Genomic DNA, 27500 nt, shown 5'->3' on the forward strand with positions numbered 1-27500 from the left:
TACAATTTAATGTCTTGAAACGGACAACTCGATTCTGAGTAGAAGTCAAGACCGGGACTTACGGGGAACAGTATTGATGTATACATCAAAAAATACGGCAAATAAAATAAAGATTTTAAAGGGTTAGAGAAAAAAAATTCTGGAAGTTTATCGCTGTCTTAAACACCACCTTATCTAATGCATTACATTAGTTATTCGTGCCTGTTGTTTATGTCCTTGATGACGTCCTTAAAAACAGGAAGTTTCCTGTTGAGATTAATTTTAAATTTTGTTTGATTGCCAGACAGGAATACAGAATAAACTAGAAGAGCACTCAGTGGAGTGCATACCTCCGCCACGTAATGCCTGATCCACGAGAACATATCGGGCCCAATACATTTTGGAACAATCATGCTATACAGTACTATATCGTTTTTGGCCTTATCTCTCAATGGTGAAGATTCACTTTAAATATTAAATAATTGTCGTATCCAGATCCAGATTCCGATCTTCAGCAAAATCGAATCAATTCGTCCTTGTCACACACCTAACATGTCCACCAAGTTTAGTCCCAATCCCTCTTCAACTTTTTCAGATATCTTACGATATATTAGTTTAGCCCTTTCTCTCAACGGTGAAGAATCACTTTTAAAATTCTAGTAGTCGGATCCGGATTCGGAACTTCACCAAAATCTAATCAGTTCATCCTTGTCACACACCGAACCTGTCCACAAAATTTCATCCAGATCCATCCACAACTTTTTGAAATATCTTATATACACAAACAAACAGACACAGACAAAGAAAGGGGTGAAAACATAATCTCCTTCACCTTCGGTGGCAGAGGGAATAAATTATTATCTCACTCCTCTCTGTGCCTGTGCGATCAGGACAAATTCAGAGCTAAAGTACTGTTAAACTGCAGGGTTTTTTTCCGACTTGTGTTCAAAAGAAAACATTCAATAGAAATTAAGCCGTTCCTCGATCATAAGCTGATGATTGTAGACAGGACAACCAAACAGAAGTGAACCAATTGCTTAACCCCACTCTTCGCGTCATGTGCGCATGCTAATAACCGAACAATAAGCCACTCGGGCCATTGCCACGTGGCACGTGACCACAGGATATGCTTGCATCAGTCAGCTCTACCTCGAGTCACATGGAACTAATGAAGAGAATCTCCTGGTAGTTCCTCGCACAATATTTAAGATGGTTGGTGATCAAGCTTTCTTCTTAATTGCTCAACTATGACACTCATCACCTATTAGAATCCACAAAACCTCAGCAATTAAGATTTCGGAATTTCTCAGAAAACCACATCACTTTAAAGTTACTTTCCTTTAATTCCTACTTTTCTTACCTCATCCTTCTTTGAAAAATGCTTTGATATTTTACTTCGAGATAAAAAAAACCACACGACAAAATTAATTGATTTATTCACCCAGGAAGCTTATAGCCTGGTGTTGGCTTAGTGGTGAGGGTGGCTGGCTTGTGATCCTAGGGGTCCTGAGTTCGAGTCCCGTTTCCACTGAATTAGCACCAGGGGGTTGACTCAGCCTGTCATCCTTCCGAGGTCGGCGAAATGAGTACCAGTTGTACTGGTCCCGGTGTATGCCCCGGTTAAAATAGGTGTACCATATCCCTGTGTGTCGTAAGAGGCAACCAGGGTTGGCATCAGGAAGGGCATCCAGCCATAAAACATTGCCTCAAGAAGGGAACCATGATTGTATGGAGCCCGCAAAAAGCTAACCCCTGCTCAGCAGGGAAAAATACCTGTAAAAACGGCTGGTTTTTTTACCCAGGAAGCTTGGATCAGGTACCGAGTTGAGAGCGTTTTCTCAGCCAATGGCAACATCAACCCACAGCTTGACAGAGCCAGAACCAGGGAATCCTGGCCCCTATGAATACATGCCACAAACACCAAGTGGGGCGGTGCTTCCAGGGTATTCCAATTAAATTATATCATTTTCTGTGCCAAGAGCACGATATAGCAGATGCATGAAAGTTAGCAGCCTGGGAGTCGCGTCCTGGTAGGTCGATGAATTGCTCGCAGTTTGGCCCAATAAGGTGACATAGGCTGAGTTGGAGTCATTGAAAAGGAAACAGAAAGATTATGATAAAATGTCTGTGTGAGGTGGAGGGCGGAGACCCATCGCTTGACACAAATTTCATGAACAGGCAAGGTACTATGGATCCTTTCTCCCCCAACCGCCAAGAGTGACTGTGAGGTGAGGGGGTTGGGGGAGGGAGACCATCTATGAGGCAAATAAAAGGGAGAGCTGCACAGAGACAGGGCACTCTGAGATGAGTGGTTTACCTTCTCACTCATCAGAACCTTTCGACTATCTATAAAGCCGAGCTAAATATTGTGATTAAATACTCACGCAAGGTTAACTCTATCTAGAAAAGAGTGAATCACTCAATTGATTTGCCACTATCTAAAATAATCATCCCACCCATGCCATTCCCTATTCCAATCACCTCACTGCCAACAATGCCGGCCTTATGCTTGGAACCACACACAGCAACTTCAAATCTCACAACATCCTGACTTCGACAATCGCACTGTCATTATTGCTGGATCAATATCCTGGAATGCCCCTTCAAGTACCATCACATGCAAACCATCCTCACGGTGACTGGAGCGGTACAAAGAGAGGACCCTCCGGCATCTTTTCAGGACAACTTGGGATGGATACAAAACACTGCCTTTTCAGCAGCATCATCCATATCTCAAAAGTAAGTAAAAGGACAAAAATATCATCAACAAATCAACCGATGCAATAGCAAATGGCTACATGAGTACTCTCAAACAAATCCTCACTTGGACAGCAAGACGTGCAGCCGGTGTGACCTCATCAACACGTATCGATGTCCTCTCAGAGGCCCGGCCACTACTGCAGCGTGAAGGTCGCTGGAATGGCCGAGCTTCCAGCGGCCCAGGCACAGTGGCCATATTCCCAGAGTCACCAGGTGTGGCATCACCCATAAGCAGGAATCTGTAAGAAGAGAACAGACCCAAATAAAGATGCAGGTATGTAAACATTACTAAATTACTAAATGGCCACATGGGTGGGAGACATGTTTAAGAGAATAAAAGACATGGACAACATGAAGGAGGGAGATCAGGTTGTGAAAGAACCCAATAGGGGTCAACTGGAAGTAGGACATTCATGAGTGCTTATTACAAACAATAAAGTGCGTGGACAACAGCACACAACACACCGTGCAAGCTGCAAACATATTGCATAGATGTCTTGCCGAGTGTCATCACTTGCATATGCAGGTGGGCTGTCCCTCTGCATCACATCCATCACCAGGCTGCAGACAAGACAAAACAGGAATTGGAAGTTAAGCTTCATCCTTGAAAGGATCTGTTTAACAGGTAACTAAAACAGCACTTTCTAAGATCATCAAGTGGCATGTATTAACAGCAGTAAAACATGTATTCTCAGCAAAACATCTTTTCTCAAGTACAGGCAAAAGAAATGTCAGACACAATGCTTCCATCTCCAACCGACAATCATCTGCCTCGAAAGAACAGTCAGAACCATCTCGAAAACCAAAATTCACAAAAATAGTTTGCATATATACATGAGGCTTTCTTGGGTAAAGCTTGAACTGTTCATGAGTTTTCCCCAGATCATAACTTTGTAAAATGGTGTAAATATCAACTCTATTGGCTGGGAAATGGAGTTAGAGACATCAGAAGATTCCAGGTTAGTTCATACACCACTTTCGGTCAAAAGTTCCCCGATTCATGCTTATGTTGCCCCTTTTACACGCAACTCCTCTCCTCATGCCGTGGCACTCTTCCATCAGAAAAATACGTTTGTATTAATTAAGAAAAAATTATTGATCGTCATTTTCATGCCCAAGAGTGACATAATTGGAGAATGATCGAAAGTGATAAAGGGGGTTTGATGGAGCTACATCTCCGAGATTTACACCAGTTAAAAAGATAGGAAAAAAATCTCCACAGAACCGCAAATCAAGGGACACCACACAGAGCAACACACGGTGCTCAGGTTTGGAGGAATAATTTTAAAATGCAATGAAAATGAAAGCTAATGTCACCTCAGTCCCCCAGCATGCAAAAAATTATTGCAAAAAGATCGAGCCGCTCCTCTCTCCATCTCATCACCCAGCGTTGGAATCAGCTTCGAGCTCAAAACCTGCTCCACATTGCAGAAAAGAGAGGAGCACAAAGTGAGCAACAAAATGGGATCAAGTGATTGCTGTGAGCAAATTATATTGAGAATATGATGTAAAAATATTACTGTAGCACACTAATGCGTACGCACTCACGCACACAAATATAATTGCTGTGCATACATGAGTCACAAAACAACACAGACATTCCCCATTATACGTACTCTCGTTGAACGCATTTTTGCTGATATGCAATTAATAAAGCAGCAAACCGTTTTCACTATACGCCACTTATTTTCGCTTATATGCAATATTGCATTTCCCTCCCCCCCTCCCCAATCCAAACCTCAGCGAAAGTGGTAGTGCATGTGCTGCAACAGTCAGAACAGAAGGGGATGATTATTCCATTGTAAAGCGAAGGGTATTAATATAATACAGCACTATTGTATTTAAAATTGACATGAATTGAAGTGGTGAGGTGTCATGAAACATGTTTTTAGTTTTTAATATGCATGTCCATCGTTCCTGCTTCGTTATTAATCTGCATGCCATAATCAAGATAACTTTTGTCGAGTAATTTTCGTTAAAAGAAAAACTTTCCCTAAACCTACAATACTGTGTATTAGCTCTTACATGAGCCTCGACTTGGTATACAAAAAAAATACGAGTGGAAAACCACCTGTATCTACTCCATCAAGCACTCGTGGTCAGAGGTCTCACCACGCTATTACTTTTGCTCACCACTCACAAATCTCCAGGCCTCCACATGCAATCTCTTCTCCTCTTATTGGTGAGTACAGTACTGCACTCATTTATTTTTCTTCTATTTTGATATACAGTATATATGATGGGTATTCATTTAATTATACATTTAGTGATGTTCTGTATTGATTTACCGAATTATTATGTCTTTTGTATTAAGTTAGGTTCGGTTTGGTTGCAGAAGGTGTCCGAACATCAGCCCCCCAGGAATGCATCTGATTTATTACACTATGTTTCGGGGGAAATATTTTTCGCAATACACATTTTCACGATACACAATACTATCGTGGAACACATCTAGTTCATATGTCAGCATAATTGTAAAGAGCAAATTTATTACCTACCCTCCAGGTAAACCATGCCAGTTGGAGAGGCAAGAACATTTGTCATATAAAAGAAAATAATCACAACATGGTATATGTACAAACTCCCCCTTCATTATTTATATCTTCTATGAGCCTTGACATCAGGTAAACATCATCCCAGTACAGTTTCAATGCAAGGGTTGACCAGAATCACAGCACTAACTGCAACATCTTATGGGATGGAACGGGAACCATGCAAAATGTAAAATTAATCAGTTGAAATTTGCAGAAACATATCTGGGTTCCTAACCTCCAGGTTGTAGAGAACACGGAAAGAGGACATTCCTGGGGTTGAGAAGTTGAAAAGTTCATGTAGAGTGGGGCTCGAGTTCCTGCAAGCCATTTCCTTCCCCGACTCGCCTACTGCCTGATTCGCTGCTTCGCTCATCACCTCACACTCTGATCCCATTGCTTGCCCATCCTCCACTACCTGCAGTGTAAAGAGTGGATTAAAGGAACAGTCACACCTATTTACATATTATGGAAGCAATATGAGGGTAGAGGTGGGGGGGGGGCAGTCCAAAAATCTAAACACTTTTTTAAATCCAAAAAAGTTGATTCGATTTCTAAAGAAAAGTTACAATTTTTGAATGAGGTGCATGAAGTGCTTTCAATAACTTACAAGTAATGACTGATTCGAGAACATTTTCACAAGAAAAGACTGAAGAAAATTTGAGAAAGGCAAAAATAGTGGAGAAAGTGTTAATTAATAGAATAGCAATCTTAAAAAGGTCGGTGAAGCCCTAAATGACAGCCACTAAACCACAAGGCTTACATTGGTACTATAAACTACATTTCACTCACATCAAACCAAAAACTACATTTGTGACCTCATTTGGCAAACCTGATGCAGTAAATATCTTCAACATACATGCTATTCAACATACATCAAAGGGTAAAATGCCACCAGGAGAGATTGGGAATTTTACGGCAGAGATGATTTTATTATGAAGGTAAGACGTCAGCACGTCTTCTGGCACCACAACGGTCAGCTAAGGCAGTATTTCGGAAGAGATGTCATCTCATTCCAAACATCCTGTTAAATCCTATTCCATTTGATGTCCAGATTAAGGCAACCACAGCGATCGGTGAGACAAGCAGCATCTTTGTGGGAAACCATATATGGGCATTCCATGTCAAGTGTACACACCCTCCAGACACTAATACCTCATTTTCTCCCCATATGTTGGTCATTTATTCACTTGGGTGAAAAAACTCAAAATACAAACTTTTAGACCTGTGGGCCCACTTTATGCCCCCCCCCACCAAATTTGGGCGCCCCGGGATGCCCCACAATCTTCCAGAGGCCATATCACAGGTTGTAGTGGTCCGATTTGGCTGATCTTACATCAAAATGCTCATAAAAGCGAGATCTTTCGAAACACGTCAAGTAAAATCACTCCGAAAGAGTAATTCAAAATGTTATAGTTTGGGGCGCCCTTTGACCTTGGGCCCCGCTCCCCAGCCAAACCGATGGTCCCGATTTTTTCGTGTGAGAATACCCCTTCATATACTTCAACACCTCAGCATAAATGAAAATGGGATCTCAATGGGTTCAAGTGTGATGATGGTTTTATTGTTCGGGGACTCAGGTGCTGGACACAATACATAGCACAATATTTGAACACAAGATTTCCAATACACTATATTGTGCATAAATTTTCCACATGCACATGCACATGCTGGAACTGGAAGTGATACTCGTATGAGTAAGAGTTTTTCCTCGCATAATATAGTCAAGATTTTTTGCCAACCAATGTTTTATTTGACAGCTGTGTTTCTTTTTTACTGATTGTGGAGGTTCTACCTGTAGCAGTTTTTGGTTCTCTGGAAAGAAGTATATCAGAAATGTCTAAAATGCAGTGATCTTCAATGTCAGGAAAAAATAAACTATTTGTGGGCCCGTTTGGATGAAGAAAATTCACTTTCATTTCATGAGTGTCCTGAAAGGCTTCCATGATGCAGGCAAGCCACCATTTTCCATCATAGTGCACTGTGATATAACCTGAGAGTTTCCCGTTAAAAGTTGGTGTAGATTTTGAAATAGCTGACTCGATACGGTGTTCCTCACTAAGGCTGAATTCGCGTACTTGAAGAGCAGTTTCAGAAATAGGGATGAAAGCATGACGTTTTTGAGTTCCAGCTATGGTTTTGGCCGTTTTTAACCTTTCTTCCAGATTTCGTTCTTCCTCGTCATACGCCTCTTGGGTCCTGTAACCGAACTTCATTTCATTCAAAGCATTTTCAGCAAAGGCGAAAAGACCTTTTGGAGAAATAATTTGACTGTTGTAAGGTCTACGCAGGCTCTCACGTGTTGCTTCTCGTTTGACTGTACCTCCCACGCCATCTGAAGGGCCCTTGCCATGACTTGTGGCAAAAAAATGACATTCTGCATCAATACCATACTCTGGTTTGTGACGACATAGGTTTATGAAGGCTTTGCAATTCTTATATTGGCCAGCGCAACCGTCTGAGAAATAGTGAAGTTTCTTTACATTTCCAAAGCTGGATTTCAAGTGTTCAATGAGCATTCTTTGGAAGAGGTGGACCGAGACAACGTCGTGAGTATTGCATTCTGAGATCATCGTGAACGAATCGTGGTTTAATTTTCCATCGTCCGATTTGAAATAGTGAACCCAGGGGTGAATTGTTGCTTGAGAGCAATTCCAATGGAATCCTTGGGCCGCATCCTGTGCGACAAACGAATAGTTCTCTGAGAAGTCTCCAATAATGACAAATTCTCCTTCACCGATTTCGACTTTCTTATTTTTCAGAAACTGAGATTGGGCCTTGGCAATGAAGTCGTGTCTCACTAATTTCACTGCGCGTTTACAGAATTGATTAATGAATTCTTCCAAACGCAGGACTATGGAGCGCAGTTCAGATCTGTCAGTGGATGTCCATCGTTTAAACTGAATTTCATTAATATCCTCTAGTTCATAAGCACTCAGTAGCTCGGTTTTGAATTCTTCAATTGATGGGCAACTCTCACAAGTTCTGAAGTAACATGCCGGTTGTGCTGGGTTACAACCTATGCGTGCTATCACATGATGATAGCTTGGAAGTTTGGCTATCTGTGGCATTTTGGAACCAAACATCATGAGTTTCACATTTTGATGCATCGTACATACATACACTGTGTGTACCGCCTGAACCGGCCAGGACACACTCCGAGGGACGGAGCATGGCAAACTTCGCGAATCCAACTTTCAAGCCAGGGTTGTTCTCTTTGAATTTCTGAAACAGTCCCTTGAAATTGTTTAGTACCAGGTGCTTTTGAATCTTGTCTTTTCCATGTTCATTCCTGACCACCACACAGTCCTTTTTCCCGGCATTATTCGGCTGACTTCATCACTTCGGTAAAATTCGGTTATGGCGGATTTCACTTCGTCAGGCAATATTTTACCCTGTTTGGGATTTGGAGACGAGAGCATACCATTTTCTTTCTCTAAACTTTTGGCTTGCACAGTCATTCTTTGGGAGCAACTGAATTCACTCATCATCCCTCTGATGCTCATATTCCTAGCAAATATTTTCAGTATATGTATTTGCTCTGAACGGCTCGAAACAACGTATTTTTCTTTCAGGCTTTTGATCACCTCTGGCATGGAGTTTTCATCACATTTTGACGATGTATTTTGTGTTTTCTCCGCAGCGCTTGGTCCAGCAACAGGTTCTAATTTCTTTCGCACAGAATCTTCCACTTTACTTCACTTTTCAGGAATGTACCCTGGGTTCCTTTCGGCCTTTCGTTTGTCGAATGGGCTTTCGCCTATCATCGATAACGACTGGTTTAATAGGTCAACTTCTGCTTCTCGCTCGAAAACCTCCTCATCCTCATCTGTCGAAATAGATTCTGCAATTCCTTCGATTGTACCTTCTGATGATAATTTCGAACTGGTCGAAGATGATTCTTCAATACGCTCTGATGACAACTGAGAAAGTTTTTGTTGAACGAAGTACAAAGTCTGTCATCTTTTTTCACCTTTGAAGAAAATTTCATCAACATATTTTTTGACACATTGCGAAGATCTTTTCGTTGTTTCGTTTTATGGCAGCTGAACGGATCGCAACAGTATTTTCGGAACTTCTTTCGACCTTCAGTTGCCATGCTTACTGCAAAATATGCAAAAACTGAGATTATCCCATTTATAACTTAATTCGATGATGGTTATACAAAAAAAAAATGTACACTTAAAAATCAATAGACACAATAGGCAGAATAATTTTTCGCAAATGATGCAATATATATATATATATATATATATATATATATATATATATATATAAAAATATATATATATATATATATATAAAAAAAAAATATATATATATATATATATATATAAAAAAAAAAATATATATATATATATATATATATATATATATATATATATATAAAAAAATATATATATATATATATAAAAATATATATATAAATATATATATATATATATATATATATATATATGTATATATATATATATATATATATATATATATATATATATATAATTAGTCCAGAGATGATGATTGTCAATTTCAGACATAAAGTCGCCTGCCAGCAGGTGACGTCATTGGAACGATGACGGCAAACGTCGCCCAATGTCGAATCAAGAATTAGTGATATGTGGACCCCGAACAAGAAAACAATCATCACACTTGAACCCATTGAGATCCCATTTTCATTTATGCTGAGGTGTTGGAGTATATGAAGGGGTATTCTCACACGAAAAAATCGGGACCATCGGTTTGGCTGGGGGGCGGGGGGCCCACGGTCAAAGGGCGCCCCAAACTATAACTTTTTGAATTACTGTTTCGGAGTGATTTTACTTTACGCGATTCGAAAGATCTCGCTTTTACGAGCATTTTGATACCAAATCATCCAAATCGGACCACTACAACCTGTGATATGGCCACTGGAAGATTGTGGGTCAACCGGGAGCGCCCAAATTTGGGTGGGGGGGCTAAAATGGGCCCCGATGGGACCCCAGGTTTGAAAATTGACACGTAATGTTTTACCATAGATACAAACACTTGCACAAAAAAAAGAGTGAAATCTGAATTACGCTGAAAAATGTGTACACTTGATATGGAACGCCCCTATATCCATCTTTAAGGACTTGCTTGTTTTCAACACATGAATGAATGAACTTTACAAAACCATAATTCCAACGATGCAGAACTTTGTAATCCTCGAGAAAAGCATCAACTCAAACTTATCAAACCTTTCCATTTTGGGGATGAATGCCAATCAGAGACATTTCAGGATGAAGTTCACATATTCCTGGAAATATTACCACGGAGCCTCGTTCAACCTGGCAAACCCCAACAAACCTTCAACATAAGTAACCCAAACAACCACAGTGCAGTGAAGTGTTTTCAATCATTGACAACTAGTACCTCATGAGAAAATATTCTCGAGGAAAGAATGCAAAAACTTTAAGAAAGGCAAAATTAAAAAGATAAAGGTAAAATTTTTGGAGGAGAAAGGACATGGTGGAGGAAGTATTAGTAAATAAAATAGCTATCTTCAAAAAGATAAGTAAAACCCGAAAGTAGAACGGCATTGGTGGAGCGCATACCTCCGCCACGTAATGCCTGATCCACGAGAACATATCGGGCCCAATACATTTTTGAAATATGATACTATACAGTACAAGATCGTTTTTGGCCCAATCTCTCAATGGCGAAGAAAAACTTTAAAAGTTAAATAATTCTCGTATCTGGATCTGGATCCGGATCTTCACCAAAATCGAATCAATTCTTCCTTGTCACACACCCAACCTGTCCACCAACTTTCATCCGAATTCGTCCACAACTTTTTGAGATATCATACTATGTATCGTTTTTGGCCCTGTCTCTCAATGGTGAAGAATCACTTTAAAAATTCTAGTAGTCGGATCCGGATTCGGATCTTCACCAAAATCTAATCAGTTCGTCCTTGTCACACACCGAACCTGTTCACCAAATTTCATCCAAATCCGTCCACAACTTTTTGAGATATCCTGTACACAAACAGACGAACACACAGAAAGGAGTGAAAACATAACCTCCTTCACCTTCGGTGGCAGAGGTAATAACCACTCAACCGCAAGGCCTACAGTTCCATTTTAAACTACATATCACGAACACCAAACTGAAACTGCATTTGCAACATCATTTTACAAATCTGAGAAATATTTTTGATGGTTGTTACGATCTGTCAGCCATGTTCACAAATGAATATATGATGTAAACAAACATATCCTCGTTGTCTGAGCTATGGGTCAACTTTGGGTTTCCCTCTCTGTCAGAGAACTTCTGATAAGAATTTTAAACGACAAGGCAACAAGGTTGTTTTGCAGTCTGTTAATCAATCAAATTAAGCTTTTCCTAGCCAATAAAAATGGGAGAACCACAGGGCGGAGTCCAGAAAAACACAACCAACTAGAAGGGCACTCGATAGAACGCATACCTTCGCCAAGCAATGCCTAATCAACGAGAAATTTTTTAATCAGATCTGGATTCGGATCTTCACCAAAATTGAATAGATTCTTCCCTGTCACAAACCTAATGTGTACATCAAGTAGGTCCGAATCCGCCCACAACTTCTTGAGATATTGTGGTATATATCGTTTTTGGCCCCATCTCTCAATGGTGAAGAATCACTTTTAAAATTCTCGTAGCTGGATCCGGATACGGATCTTCACCAAAATCTAATTATTTCGTCCTTGTCACACACCGAACCTGTACAAAAAAATTTCATCCTGAGCCATCCACAACTTTTTGAGATATCCTGCACACAAACAAACAGACAAACAAACAGACAGACAGGGGTGAAAACATAACCTCCTTCCACCTTCAGTAGCAGTTAACAAGACCTCAAATTGTTTGTGGTTTTGCATTTCCCCCTCTGCAGTTCTCAAAATGTTTTTTTTGTTTTAAACCAAATATCTGTAGGTAAGCTTCAACTACCAGGATGGAATCAAGTGTGGGTAGATCTTATGGCCGTCATGTGCTTGTAAGAGGGCCGACAGAAATTGACCGAGAAGCATTTTTCACAACATAAGAGGAAAATATCATTCCCAAAGTGGCTTGCTGCTGATTAAAAGCCTTGCCTTGCGACCAAGTCTGTCCAATGCTTCATCCACAGCAGGATCTGTTGGCATTAGGAGGAGGAGCTGACGAACTCGTACCGTCACCCTAAGTGCGAGGGCATACAAACAAATACACATAAATACTCCAAGCATTCCATGTGAAAAAGTTTCATAGCCAGTCAGACTGACAAAAGGAAACTGGAAGAATGTGTGCATCTCAGAGGATCAGGGGAGGGTTGGAATGGTGAGAGAGCAGAGAGCTCGACTGGAAGAGAAGCAGTAAATATCAGAGAAGTAACCAATTTATCATCGATGTAAGAGCAACAGGCCTTGTGTCGTGGTCTCATCACAGAAGATGCAAATAATGTTGAGAGTTTTAGATTCCATATAATTCAGAAGAGGACATCAAGCTGGATCATCAATCATGAGGGGAGAACAGTGCACCATTGAGCGACGGACAAAGGCCTTGTAGGCTGCGAGTAGCTCTGGTTTAGCAATGAATGACTCGGAATGACGGAGGATGCCTCGTCAGCGGCTGGCTTTGAAGGCCAGCTTTGATACGTGCTTGGCCCAGGAGAGGCCTTAACTTGTGGTGAGGCTGAGAAGTCCAAAGCACTGAAGCGCATCCGTGGGAGACAATGAAAATCTATGGCTCGGCTTGTTTTACGATCCTTCCCGAATGACATGGTGAGACTGAGATTTACTGCAATTGAAAGAAATGCTCCATTTAGCAAACCATCAAATAGTCATGCAATTGCTGTTTGCCTGTCATTGGTTACAGGATATTATGGCACAATGCAGAATAATACTGCAAAAAAGAAGATGGAGCTTTCCAGAGCATCAAAGAGGTCGTTGATATAAATAAGGAACAAAACTGGGCACTCCAGCCTGTACTGGGAGAAAAGAGGAGAGGGTTCCATTGAGAGCAACGCTTTCACTGCGCGAGTGGAGGAAGTCAGAAATGCAGGCATGAAGGCAGCCTTGTATGTGAGCTTGGCAAATGAAGAAGTACACAGAATCAAGAAGGCAATGAATGAGTGCAAGAGGGTAAGCTTGGTTAAAACCGATTCGGATGCAAATACCGAGATGAGACATCCAGGTGTATCTCAAACAGCAGGTGATGCTGTTTGAGGTGAGGGAAGAGTTGGAAGGGAGCATACACGAGAGACAGACTTGACAATGCACCACTATGATTTGGAAGGAGACTTATTCGAGAGTTCAGCCGAGAGATTTGTAAGATGATATTTTCTGGCTTGACTAAGGAAGGACACACACCTGTTAAAAGACTGAGGGAGTGACCTGAAATTTCCCTGAATCAGGTTAGCCTTCCATTTTGAGAAAACAAAATGCCTGACCGTAACTGCCTTGCCACAGGATCCACCATACTAGGGTCGAGAGGGTTGGCGAGGATAGCCTCATATGACATGAGATAAATCAGAACATGAGAGTAAGCTTCAGTGGAAGTATTTGTTGCTTAATGGTGCATTATACATTGAAGGGTAACGAAGTGAATTTTTTTTTATAATTATCATATCTTTTATCCCACGTTTGCCCCTTCTGACCTGGCCTGTCGAAGTCTGGCCAGCTTGTACAGGAGGTTGAAAACGCCGCACTCCAATGCCATCACACGCCCAGGAAGAAACTTCTCCTGCAATGCATGCAATAGAAGCAGGGCTCTCAAACGTATTATACAGTGCTTCTGTGACTTCCTGTGCTCATGAACAACGGTGACCAATTTAACTCAAAATAACACACAAACTGAAAGATGAACTTTCACTGTTCATCTGTCGATGTAGGGCAGAGTAAATAAATGATCATAAACCCTGGAGCTTTCATGACAAAATGATCGCTTAAGTTGGTCTCACCATTTTGAGTTTAATGCATTTTGTATGATCGATGTAAATCATATATCTGCTCTCGATTGTTTGAAGGCTTGAAAGCAAAGGATGATGTGCAAATTTGAAAAAGGCTATGGAATCGTGCACATTCTTCAACGTCTCTACAGGGTGGCATGAAAGTCTCTTTACCCCCCCCTGTTACATTTCTCGCACCTCGCTCCTTCCCTTCCCATCTGCCCTCCCCCACCTTGGTATGAGGCAGCACTGACTCAGGAGAATCATGGAGCGCATAGAGATACAATGACCGATTAATTATTAAAAGTACTACAAAATAAAAACCTGGACCTGTATATTGAGAGTTTCAGAACGAATGCTTTACTGTGGAGGGGTAAAGCGACTTTCGGGCCACTCTGTACAAATGTTCATTTTACCAACGAAAAAAAAAATAAAAAATAAAAAAAGAACTAAAGTTGATAAGATCAGACAATGGTACCCTGGAAATACTTGCCTTTTATTTTCTGCAAAATAAAGGCAATCCGTTTTATCTCTCAAACATCTTGTGCGTTCAGTCCAGTATGACAGCAAGTATAGAAACACAACTTGAAAGGATATTCAGATTGTTCATACATTTGGGTTATGACAAAGCAACAAATGTTATTATGAAATTATGGTGATGTGATGGTGTTTAAGTTGCAGTTTTCCTGAGAAAAGAAGAAATTTGTATCTTTGCGTCCCAAGTTCAAAAGACTTGAGAGGATACGTAAAACACAATAATTAACACACATTAAATTGCATGGATGGATGGTCCTCGTCACACCGTCCGGCGCATAGGGCTGCCAAAGCAGTTACATTGGCTCGGGGGCACAATCCTGGACGGGTCACCACTCTGATGCAGGATACTCAAATGGCTCATCCTTCCCATCCAGTAATATGGTACTCATTTTACCGACCTCAGAAGGATGACGGGCTAAGTCAACCCACTTGGTGTTATTTTGGCATAGCAGGGGCTTGAACTCAGGACCTTAAGATCTTGAACCAACCACCTTAACCGTGAAGCCAACTCCAGGATGATGCGTTAAATCGATTGCTGGTGAAATGATCAGAGATGCGTGGAATGAAAGTAAGGGGTCTACATGTCTATTTATTATTAAAAATAATAACTTTTAAAAAGTTACCTGATCAGCCATAAATGATTTGTTTAACATGGCATCAGCAGCTCCTCCAACAGCCACACCAGTAGCCATTTTAGCAGTGAGAGACTGTGGGTTGCTAAACTGCAGCTGGTGGAGAAGTTTGTGGTCTTTAATTGACAAGAGCTGGGACAGGTAGGGGGAGAGGAGAGAGGAGGTGGGGGAGGAAATGCTCTCAACTTCAATAAGCCTCCACAAAAAATTATCTGTGTATAGAGTTGGTTCAGTCCATAGTACAAAAGAGCAAGCAAGAAAACAAACAAACAAACAAACAAAGAAATAAATTACAACTTTTTTATGTCATGCACAGGAAGATATTTTTTTAAATGATACACAGGTAGATGTGTCTAACATTATGCGCAACTGCAGAGACATTTCTTGAAAACGCCTGTAAAACAAAATGATGTTCAAGTGGCAAGTCCTCGGAATTTTGGTGAGAAAACATGCAAAACCAAGTGAATCAAGAAATGTAAATCTATGTGTTCATATGTTCCATGTAATATTGTGTTTTACCAGACTGTCATTAGCAAAGAGCTGGACAGCTTCAGGAGTCGATCCCAACTCAGTAGCTATTCTTGCACGGACGCTTCCCATAGTTTCGTTCTGGTGAGCCTGTAGGAGGTAGTGCTTTCACGTGAGAAGATGCAAAGCTCAAACGATGCACACAATCAAAAGTTAAAACTTGCACCAAAAAAGAAATGTCCAATGATTTCTCATGGGATCTGGTGAAATGCAAAGAGCATTTTTGAAAAGCAAAACTCAACATCAATTCTTGAAAATATTACATGAGAAACTATAAGAGCACTCGGTAGAGTGCATCTGGACCTGGATTCGGATCTTCACCAAAATCGAAGCAGTTCATCATTGTCACACATCCAACCTGTCCAACAAGTTTCGTCCGAATGCGTCCACAACTTTTTGAGATATTGTGACATATGTCATTTTAGCCCGATCTGTCAATGGTGAAGAATCACTTAAAATTTCTAGTAGTCGGATCCAGATCCGGATCGTCACCAAAATCTAATCAGTTTGTTCTTGTCACACACCGAACCTGTCCAACAAAATTCATCCAAATCCATCCATAACTTTTTGAGATGTCCTGCAAAGAAACAAACAAACAGACAGACAGACAGACAGACGGACAGGGGTGACAACATAACTTCCTTCCACCTTCGGTGGTGGAGGTAACAATCATCAAAAGGTGAGCTTAAATACACAAAATTGATTATTCACTATAGATGCAAAGGACGAGACAGGGTGCATGGTATCTTTTACCCCATAAAAATACTTGTACTTACCTTGGCAGATTTTGTCTACAACTAATATATATTATGATAACATTATATATTTTTTCTGTATATATATATACATATATACATATATATATATATATATATATATATATATATATATATATATATATATATATATATATATATATATACACATATATACATATATATATATACATATACATATATACATATATATATATATATACATATATACATATATATATATATATATATATATATATATATATATATATATATATATATATATATATATATATATATATATATTGTTGGGGGCCGGGAGTCGGGTGAGAATACCACGTGGGGGGAAGCTATCTCGGGTTCCCACCAGACTCCTTGGAATCGCAAGCCGTCACACACGGATAACTCCGTGACGCGGCGGGTCGCTAACCAACCGTGAATGCCAATAACTCAACCATGTGACTTAGGGTGCTCTGTCTACAGTTTATCCGGTTACCTAAAAATAATCACGTGATCCAATTTCCAGGGTACATGCCCTCTGTATGCATTGTCCAAACCGGATCAGATGCAGCCGAGCGATACTGCTAAGGACATACCAGCTAAAAGAACGGATCGTTGGGAATAAAGTTCCGGCTAGGCTGGGATACAGACCATGCTGAATCAATGAAAGAAATGACAAAAACGAGCTGGGAACATTTCTACAAAAATATTTATTACAGGCAGGCGAGAAAAAATGTGGCATAGTGAATGTAATTTATTGTTGTGTGTAAGTAGAGATATCAAGAAATGTGAGGTGAGACAATAAAACAAGCAACTTACAAAAGCAGACACATAGCAGAGTTATCCCGATAGAATTCTTCTGCAATCTTAACTCAAGTGAGGACAAGTGCCATGACACACACGCACGCACGCACGCACACACGCACGCACACACACACACCGATGAAAAGAGATAATGAGCAAAAATAAAAAGGAGAGGAGATGAGGCTAACGGTCTCACAATACCTTGCACGATTGACCGACCGCGCCACCTAGTACGTTTTGGGGGGATGCTCCACTGGACAATCCCTCCTTGACAGCTGGCACGTCGTCTCTTGCTTCATGGCGCATCGTGCAGCTAAGCGTCGATCCAGAGAAGGGGCATGACCGTCAGGTGTGAGGGAGGGACTTTGGGTAGAGCCAGTGACGAGTTGGTGGAGAAGGCAGAATCGAGAGTGAGTGGGCAGACTGGCAGACAGGATCAAGTGGGTGGGTGGAGTCAGCGACGAGGCAGCGAAGAAGGGTGGAATCAGCAGGTGAATCGGTGAAGAAGGGCAGAGTCAGCAGGCGAGTGGGTGGAGTGCCAGCAGCAGGCGGTTGGGTGGAGAAGGCGGAGTCGAGAGAAGAGTGGGACGAGCAGGAACCAGCAGGAGTGAGCAGGAACCCAGATGGCCCCCGCAACCCATCCTTTTATAGACCCTGTGGTACGGGGCGAGGGCGACGACCCGAAGCGATATGTCGTCACCCGAATCGGGCGCTCTGATTGGGCCCTGGCCAGCACACGGCTCAGCCGTGATGGCCGGAAACGGCCTTACTTTACATCCGGCAAGCCATAGCTGAGGTGCGGAATTGTCTCCCTCCGAACACCGTGATACAAATTTCCCTGCATCGAACTCCCAGGGCCGTGCCCCAGCGACCGGCCGAGAGTCGCGTCGGTCCTGCATGCCCAGCCGGGCACCCCTGGCGACCCGTGGTTAACGCTGGTCAATGTGCTCGCTTTGTCCGTACACCATGCGGCCCAAGCGATCTGGGCAGTACAGCACGCCACTGCTTGGCAGCAGCCTCGCCGGGCGGAGAGGCGAGAAGATGTCTGCTGTCTGCTGTTCGCGGAAGACACCCGTGGGTGTAGTGATGAGCAAAGACCGAAGTTGAGATGTTATTGTAAACCCATGTGCAGACCTGAATGAATCTGCCACCGTAATGCAGTTATTTATTACAAGCTGCACCTGTGTCTGCGCTGATCTGTGTCAGGAATTGAAGGAAAAGATTGGATATTATTATTAAATGTAGACTTGGGTTGAAAAGAAGTATTAGATGGAGATTGGGATTGAAAAGAGGACAGATATAATTAATTATCAGACTCAGTAATGGGTTGAAAAGAACGCGCCGCGTGCGTCCTGTACAGCGGGGACGAGGTTGTTTGGTTCGAGTCGGCCTCCCACACTGCATCCTCCCAGCGGTGCCGTCGTGTTGTTGATGCTTTTCTATCCCCCTGGGAATGGCACGTGCTGTCGATGCTTGTGCTGACTTTTGCGAAGACGCATTCTTACAGTGCAGGGGCATGGCCGCTGCTTGGATTTATCTCAGGAATAAGAGAAAAAGAGTAGGAAGGAAGTTAGAGATATAATCAGACATAACTATGAGATCCACACAACGCACTTATCCCGTTTGACCCATTACACATGAGGGAAGGGTCTATCTGTACGTATATTAATGAAATAACTGTCTGGGGACCACTGTCTGATGGATGCCATTGCCTTGGAGGGATGAGGTTCCCAGAACCGCAACAATATATATATATATATATATATATATATATATATATATATATATATATATATATATATATATATATATATATATATATATATTGTTGCGGGCCAGGGGTCAGTGGCGAGAACGACCATGAGGTGGCTACGTCATCTCCCACCAGGCTCCCCAGAATTGTAGGCCGTCGCTCCGGATAATTCCGCGAGCCGGTGGGTCGCTGAACCAACCGTGGACGCCAATATCTCAACCGCGTAGCGTAGGGTCTTTTTGTCTAGAACCAATTTACCTAAGTAACTATGCGATTTCGACGACCGGGGAACCACGCCCTCAGTACGCCTTGCCCGAACCGGACCACTCTACCGACTACCAACTACCTTTCCGGTTTTGATGCAACGAGCAGATCTGCCACGGTCGTACCGGCTCGAATGAACGGATTATTGGGTATAAAAATCCGCCTAAACTCAGATCCGAACCATGCTGGACCAATGCAAGAACGGACGGAAACAAACTGGGAACATTTCCACAATCATTTATTTACAAATAATTTACAAGAGAAAAGTGACACAGGGCAAACTGGACCAATGCAAGAACGGACGGAAACAAACTGGGAACATTTCCACAATCATTTATTTACAAATAATTTACAAGAGAAAAAGGACACAGGGCAAACTTATGCGGGAATACAAGGGAGGTGAGATTTTCAATGAGCAAACACTTCACCAATCCTACTTAATGGACTGGTGCCACACACACAGACCAAAATAAAACACAGGTGTTATATTAGACCCCTGCAGCCAGGGAGAGAGACGAGCTGGGGGTCGCAGTTCGCTTTGGTACCTGCACGTTGGAGGTAGGGGGTGCTCCGCGGTGCGGAACCAGTTAATGGTCGTGTGGCTCGGCCCACAGTGCTACGCGCGGGGCTCGTGACCGTGGAGGAACCCGAATGGAGCAGAGTTCCTGGGCGGAGATCAGAGTCGCGAATGGGATCCAGGAAGACTCCACGAACGCCAGCAAATAAGAACCAACAAATCAATCCCTCCTGAGGAATGGCGTCGGTAATTTTATCGATCTCGCTCGGCGGGGAGGGGCCTCAGTGGAACAGACGTCACTGCCTGATTGGACGGGGCTCCCATGGGTCCGCCCTTTCTGGCATGGCCGAAACCCCCCCCCCCCCACTCCATGCGTGCCCATACTCATCAAAAAGAAGTTACAAAGTTTGTGGAAGCCGAGAAGGAACTGCCAGAGATTCTGCCTCGGACAGCGAGTTGCAGGTTAGGCGAGTGAAGCGCTAGTTCAGTGATGTTGTCGATTTGTTTGATAGTTTGTTTGATGGTTTGTTGGATGTTGGTTGGAGGGTTCGTTGGATGTAAAGATTTAATAACCTACCTAAAATGACATCGCAACGCACACCTTTGAATCTCCCATGAGACAAAAGGAAGGGACCTGTCTCACTTGCACTTCACGGAATAACTGACTCTTTGGACATCTGTATGTTTGAAAGCTTATCGTTTCCAGATCCGTAACAATATGTGTGTGTGTATTATATATATATATATATATATATATATATATATATATATATATATATATATATATATATATATATATATATATATATATATATATACATATATATATATATATATATATATATATATATATATATATATATATATATATATATATATATATATATATATATATATATATATATATATATATATATATATTGTTGTGGTTACCAAATTCGCAAACCACCATTCAGGTCCCTTAGGTGAGATATCTCCGTAAGTATATGTGTAGTTAGGCCCAAACCCGTTGTCTAGTGGGAATACATGTCATTTATGCGTGCTGCGACTCTTCAGGATAGCCGTTTTTCTTTTGCTATCTTTATTTTGGACCAACCGCCATTGTTACCACCACCAACCACAACATCAACCACCCACCGCGGCGCCGCTTCACGTCACACCTCGCAACCGTCGCATCGCCACCGTTCTTGCGCCGCTTGTGGGTACCGGTGTTGGACTCGTGCAGGGCGCGCGCCGAACAGCGTGTACAAAATCACGGATTTTGTGCTCCAAAAACGGATCAAAAAACGACACACGCCCACTTTTGTTCCGTCCAATCGGTGAGCGAGGGGCGATTTGGCCCCGCCTCCAGGGCGTTGGAGGGCGATCGCTATATGCAAATTTATGGATCAAAATGCATTCACGCCCACTTTTTCTCGGGCCAATGGGGAGCGAGGTGAAAGGTCGAAGGCAGGGGGTCAAAGATGAGTGAGCGAAGCCACGGGGCTTATATAAGCGACCGCGTTCGTCAGTCCAGGGAGTAGGAGAGTTGAGAGAGAACAGAGAGTTAAGACTTCGCGGGCGGTGGAGTTGGCAAAAAAGGAGCTGGTCGTCGTCGTGTGCGTTGGAGTCGGAGCGGAGGGGACGGAGCTGTGGAGAGGCGGCGAGGGCAGACGAGGGGGTGCTCGCGTCGTGCAGGGAGCTGCACCCCAAGGAGGCCGACAGCGCGACCTGGCCGAGGTGGAGACGCTCGTCGCGGGACTCGAGCCAGAGTAGGAATCCTCTATACCCCGAGCATCAGCAACCCCCTCCTGTTTCCCCCCGCGCTGAGATAGTGCGACCAAGGGGGCCCCTTTCCCACCCCCTACAAGACACTGCCCGCGAGGCCCGCGGAGTTGAGGCACCATCGCCGCTCCGCGTCTCATCACCAGAAGGGTAGGCCCGACCCGGTCTCGGCCTCAGGCCCGCCTCATCCTTGAGGGTATTCTTTTCCTTGGTTTTGGGTATGTGTTGTCGGCGCCGTCTGTGAAGTAAAATTGTATAAGTGTTGCCGTGTGCTCGTGTAATCGGTATTAGATCTGCATTGTCGCATTTGCTTTTTGTGTAAATTGAATTGTGTTTTTCTTTTCTGTGTGCTTTTGGTGGAATTGAATATGTGTGCTTTCCGTTCATCGCGAATAAATGTGCTTTGTGTTGAACTGTTTCCCGCTTCGCTTCGTCATTTCTCTCATTGAATCCTCATCTTGCTTCACGTAAAGGGTTGGTAGTGGGCTGAATACGCCCGATAATTAATCGAACCGTCGAGGCCGACGATAACACCGCTCGGTTATCCCGATAGTACGGAACGGGTCGCTTAAGTGGCCCGTGTCCGAAGTCGACCTGCGGCGAGGTGCGATCGCCCGGTCTACCCTCCGCGTGGGTACTTAGGTAGGTCGAATTTGGCGAGCAACCCTATCCCACGCGGGGGCTGATTGGCTCGATCGCGGTGAGACCGAAAGGTCCACCCGTGACTGGTTCCCGGCGTTAGTCCGAGAGGGTCACGACTGGATTGTCCGTCCGGTGGGCGACGTGCCGCGATTCGAGTTACGTGGCCGTCGCACGCCGGCGGGCGCGAATCCGCAACAATATATATATATATATATATATATATATATATATATATATATATATATATATATATATATATATATATATATATATATATATATATTGTTCTGTATGAATTTAGGTAGTTCGTATGTCTTTTGTATTCACTTCAGTTAGCTTTGGATGACTGAAAATTACTGCCCAGAAACACATCTTCATTTTTTAACATTATGCCAATGGGAGAAACATTTTCGATTTACACTCAGGTTTTCAGGAACACATCTCAAACATAAATTGAGGAATTACTGTAATACCAAACTTAACGTTTTTGAAAATGCCAAAAAGGCGATTCATGTTTTACACTGTTCAAATACATCATTCAATTGAATTGAAATAAAGATTTTCGAATTGTAGGAAAAAAAAACATTTGAAGATTTACTATCATCGGTGCAGAATCTTTTACACCACCTCATTTAACATGTTACATGAGTTCTTTATGCCTGTTGTTGGTGTCCTTTTGGTTTATGATGTCATGGAAAACAGAAAGTTTACTGTTTGGAATGATTTTCAGGTCTGACTGCCAGACAGGCAGACAGACGAAACAGCCATTTTTGCAGCCATTTTTCCCTGCAAGAGCAGGGGTTAGCTTTTTGCGGGCTCCATGCAATCAAGATTCCCTTCATGAGGCAAATGTTTTATGGCCGGATGCCCTTCCTGATGCCAACCCTGGTCGCCTCTTACAACACACAGGGATATGGTACACCTATTCTAACCGGGCCATACACCGGGACCAGTACACTGGTACTCATTTTTCTGACCTCGGAAGGATGACAGGCTGAGTCAACCCCACCTGGTATTAATTCAGTGGCAAACAGGGCTTGAACTCAGGACCACTAGGATTCCAAGCCAGCCACCCTAACCATTAAACCAACACCAGGCTTTGGACAGGCAAACTAAAAATTTTTTTTTTTTAATCTCACTCCTTTCTGCACATGTGCAATCAGGACAAATTCAAAGCTAAAGTAATGCTAAGCTACAGGTTCGTTTTCTGATTCATATTCCGATTCGTGTTCAAAATACAATCAATTGAAAATAAGTTGTTCCTCGATCATAAACTGATGTTTGTGGACAGACAAACAGAGAGACAGGCAGACAGGCAGACAAAGTGAACCAACTATTTATCCCCATTTGGGCAGGGTAAATTAAATGCAACTCCATGTTAGTATGTTACCAAAACTACGAATAACAAGAAAAAGAGCAATCAGAGATTGCAGACTCTTGCTTGGACTTCTTTTGAGTGGTGTATTTTTTTTGGTTTGAGGGTAAATCCAATATGGCTGACAAACCATGTGACCTATGATATCATATGTGTGAACCTTTTGTTCCTCATGGACAGGCGGTCATACGTGTAAAGTTTCGCCTCAACTGTTCAGCCACTTCAGAGAAGATTTTTGAAGGTTTTTTTACTTACGAAATTTTTATTGATGACTCCCGTCATCTGTTTGTGTGTGTATTTTTGTTTGTTTGTAGGCACGATAACTCGAGAACGGAAGAAGCTACCAATGTCAAATTACACCACGTGATTCAGGAGGGTGATGGCTAGCGCTGATTAGATTTTGGTCAAAATCGGTCAAAGGTCAAGGTCACAGTGAGGTCAAACATTCGATTTTTGATGGTTTGGTACAGAATCATCGTAGAAACTTCTGGTTTGCGTCGCCACTTTCTCGAGAGACAGCTTTTATTAGACAAGGTCAGAGGTCAAGTTGACGATTTCGTAAGTACCAGTCTATGACTGCTTGTTTGTTTGTCTGTCTGTCCACACAGAACTTTTGTGTTTTTCTCTGCAACCGCTTGTCGGATTGAGACAAAATTTTCACCGTTGGTGCGACTACTCATGTAGAATGTTTTAATGATAGTTATGATATCATAGGTCACGTGGTGTGGCAGCCATATTGGAAAAACTTTGGACCTCTATCTCTGAAACCACACCAAGGAAAAAATTGAAACTTGGCACAGAGCAAATACTCCTCATGGGGAATGAGTGTGATTTTTTTTTAAAATGACGTCATAGGGTTCTCGTTATGACATAATTGCATATGAAGAACGCCACATCCAATCAGTTTGAAAACTTTTGAGGGTCATCCAGGGATAAAATGGTCCACAGAAAAAAATTTCATGACATCATCGGTCACGTGATTCGGCAGCCATATTGTTAAAAAACAAAAAACGAACAAACAAACAAGCAGTCATAGACTGGTACTTACGAAATCGTCAACTTGACCTCTGACCTTGTCTAATAAAAGCTGTCTCTCGAGAAGGTGGTGACGCAAACCAGAAGTTTCTATGATTATTCTGTACCAAACCATCAAAAATCGAATGTTTGACCTCACTGTGACCTTGACCTTTGACCGATTTTGACCAAAATCTAATCAGCGCAAGCCATCACCCTCCTGAAGCACGTGGTGTAATTTGACATTGGCAGCTTCTTCCGTTCTCGAGTTATAATTCTTTGATGTTTGATCTCACTGTGACCTTGACCTCTGACCGATTTTGACCAAAATATAGTCAGCGCGAGCCATCACCCTCCTGAATCACGTGGTGTAATTTGACATTGGTAGCTTCTTCCGTTCTCGAGTTATCTGTACCAAACCATCAAAAATCGAATATTTGACCTCACTGTGACCTTGACCTTTGACCGATTTTGACCAAAATCTAATTAGCACTAGCCATCACCCTCCTGAATCACGTGGTGTAATTTGACATTGGTAGCTTCTTCCGTTCTCGAGTTATCGTGCCTACAAACAAACAAACAAGCAGTCATAAACTGGTACTTATGAAATCGTCAACTTGACGTCTGACCTTGTCTAATAAAAGCTGTCTCTGGAGAAGGTAGCGACGCAAACCAGAAGTTTCTACGATGATTCTGTACTAAACCATCAAAAATCGAATGCTTTGGATGTTTGACCTCACTGTGACCTTGCCCTTTGACCGATTTTGACCAAAATCTTATCAGGACTAGCGATCACCCTCTTGAATCACATGGTGTAATTTGACATTGGAAGCTTCTTCCGTTCTCGAGTTATCTGTACCAAACCATCAAAAATTGAATATTTGACCTCACCGTGACCTTTGACCGATTTTGACCAAAATCTAATCAGCACTCGCCATCACCCTCCTGAATCACGTGGTGTAATTTGACATTGGTAGCTTCTTCCGTTCTCGTGTTATCTGTACCAAACCATCAAAAATGGAATATTTGACCTCACTGTGACCTTGACCTTTGACCGATTTTGACCAAAATCTAATCAGCACTAGCCATCACCCTCCTGAATCACGTGGTGTAATTTGACATTGGTAGCTTCTTCCGTTCTCGAGTTATCGTGCCTTCAAACAAACAAACAAACAAACAAACAGAAACGGAAGTCATCAATACATTTACGAAATCTTGAGATTTCGTAAGTAACAAACAGACCCGAATGCAATACCCTCTCCAAAAATAGGGTATGATGACAATGCCTGACAGATACCTTTTTTATCTTTAAACCATGAAACAATCCATTCAATGTGATCATTCAATGCCCCTGGTTTGCTTTCAAGTTCCACTGACCTGTAGAGTGAGAGGTGTATGCGAGTTTGTACTGAAGATCAAGAGGGTGAGTGGCTGCCCATGATAACTTGCTCCATGTGGAAGGAAAGAGCGAGGAATAGCACATGCATCCTATGGTCAGGTTTGGAAAAAATGGGGAGGGGGGGATAGGGATGGGTGAAAAGTATCACCAGGCTCTACAGAGCCTCATGAGATCCTCTCAGTGACTCACAAATAGCTACATTTGTCACCCCTTCACACTCTGCTCACCTCAATTGTCACCACATACTTTTCGGCAAGAAGAAGAAGCCGCTCAACAACCAACACACTGGGGCCTCCACTAGGATGAGGGGCATAAAACGAGGAATCAAGAGGAAACAAAAGTGATGCATAACCACATAAATGCATCATAAGCAATCAGGACATATAGTTACATTTGCTATTTGCCCATTATCATAGTTATGTGTGCTCACTAAAAGCACCTGATTTATTTCATAGTTATGACATGTATGCTTGTACAAAACATCCTGCACACCGGCATACAACCTCCAAACATTCCAACACATCCTGCACATTTAGTCCCAAGACCTCCTTGTGTTGTGTGCCACCTGCATCCTATACACTGGGCTACACCCTCACTTTAGTTGTTTCCCAACTGTCATAAAAACTGCTCTGATCTCCTATGATCTACCTCGTGCAAAAATCACTCACCAGTTGGGCATGTTCGAGGCACATATCTCTGACTGCATTTTTGGGTCCTCAAACTCGTCATCCGTCTCTCCGGGTCCACTTTCCGTCTCCCCGTGCAAATCACGACCATCCACCAGCGCAGTATAAGCATCCTGCAAAAGGCAATACAGCCAATGTGTGTTTAAATGGGTCTTTATCAGAAAAAAAGTAAAAACCTCAAGATATTATACTGCAGCATAGCAATGCATAGTTTTCCATTTGCGAGACTTGAACTACTGAAGTTTTTATTTTTTTTATTTTTTACAAAACCAATGGATGTCATATCTACTCAAAAGAAACACATGGGTCGTCAGTGCCAAACAATAGTTTGAAATTAAAAGGTAAAACAAAAAACAAAAAAAAACATGAAAGGCAAATCAATTATCTATATAATGGTGTTCTCAACATCCTGTGTCGAATTACTTTTACAAAAGGATTTTAAGAACTAAAAGTTGAAAAGAGTATTGTTGCATTTGTGGAGTAAACGGTAGTAGTTAGTTCGAATTTAAGCCCACACCAAAGTATGTTTCATGTAGTAATCTGAATTTTGGACCACCTTTATTAAGTGGATGTGCTGTGGTAAAGTTGTCTGGTGTGGCCCAGCTGGGTGGATGGGCCGAGTCATTTTAGCACAGTAATG

At 42.2% G+C, this 27500-nt stretch overlaps 1 protein-coding gene across 1 annotated transcript in view; it reads right to left on the minus strand.

Annotated features, from left to right (window-relative positions):
- The window catches only part of USP24 (ubiquitin specific peptidase 24), a 213657-nt gene that overhangs the window by 70422 nt on the left and 115735 nt on the right, over positions 1-27500 (minus strand). Inside the window, exons 23-33 of the mRNA XM_085886059.1 lie at positions 26843-26973; positions 26402-26471; positions 26153-26263; positions 15879-15977; positions 15351-15491; positions 13900-13985; positions 12359-12443; positions 5509-5688; positions 4057-4154; positions 3205-3300; positions 2804-2978 (exon numbers count right to left, since the gene is read on the minus strand). Coding sequence (XP_085742185.1) covers positions 2804-2978; positions 3205-3300; positions 4057-4154; positions 5509-5688; positions 12359-12443; positions 13900-13985; positions 15351-15491; positions 15879-15977; positions 26153-26263; positions 26402-26471; positions 26843-26973 — 1272 coding nt within the window. The remainder of the gene's footprint in view (positions 1-2803; positions 2979-3204; positions 3301-4056; positions 4155-5508; positions 5689-12358; positions 12444-13899; positions 13986-15350; positions 15492-15878; positions 15978-26152; positions 26264-26401; positions 26472-26842; positions 26974-27500) is intronic.

This window comes from Eptatretus burgeri, chromosome 6 (genome assembly GCF_056783735.1).
Source record: "Eptatretus burgeri isolate ZD-2024b chromosome 6, Ebu_testis_v1, whole genome shotgun sequence".
Taxonomy (NCBI): Eukaryota; Metazoa; Chordata; class Myxini; order Myxiniformes; family Myxinidae; genus Eptatretus; species Eptatretus burgeri.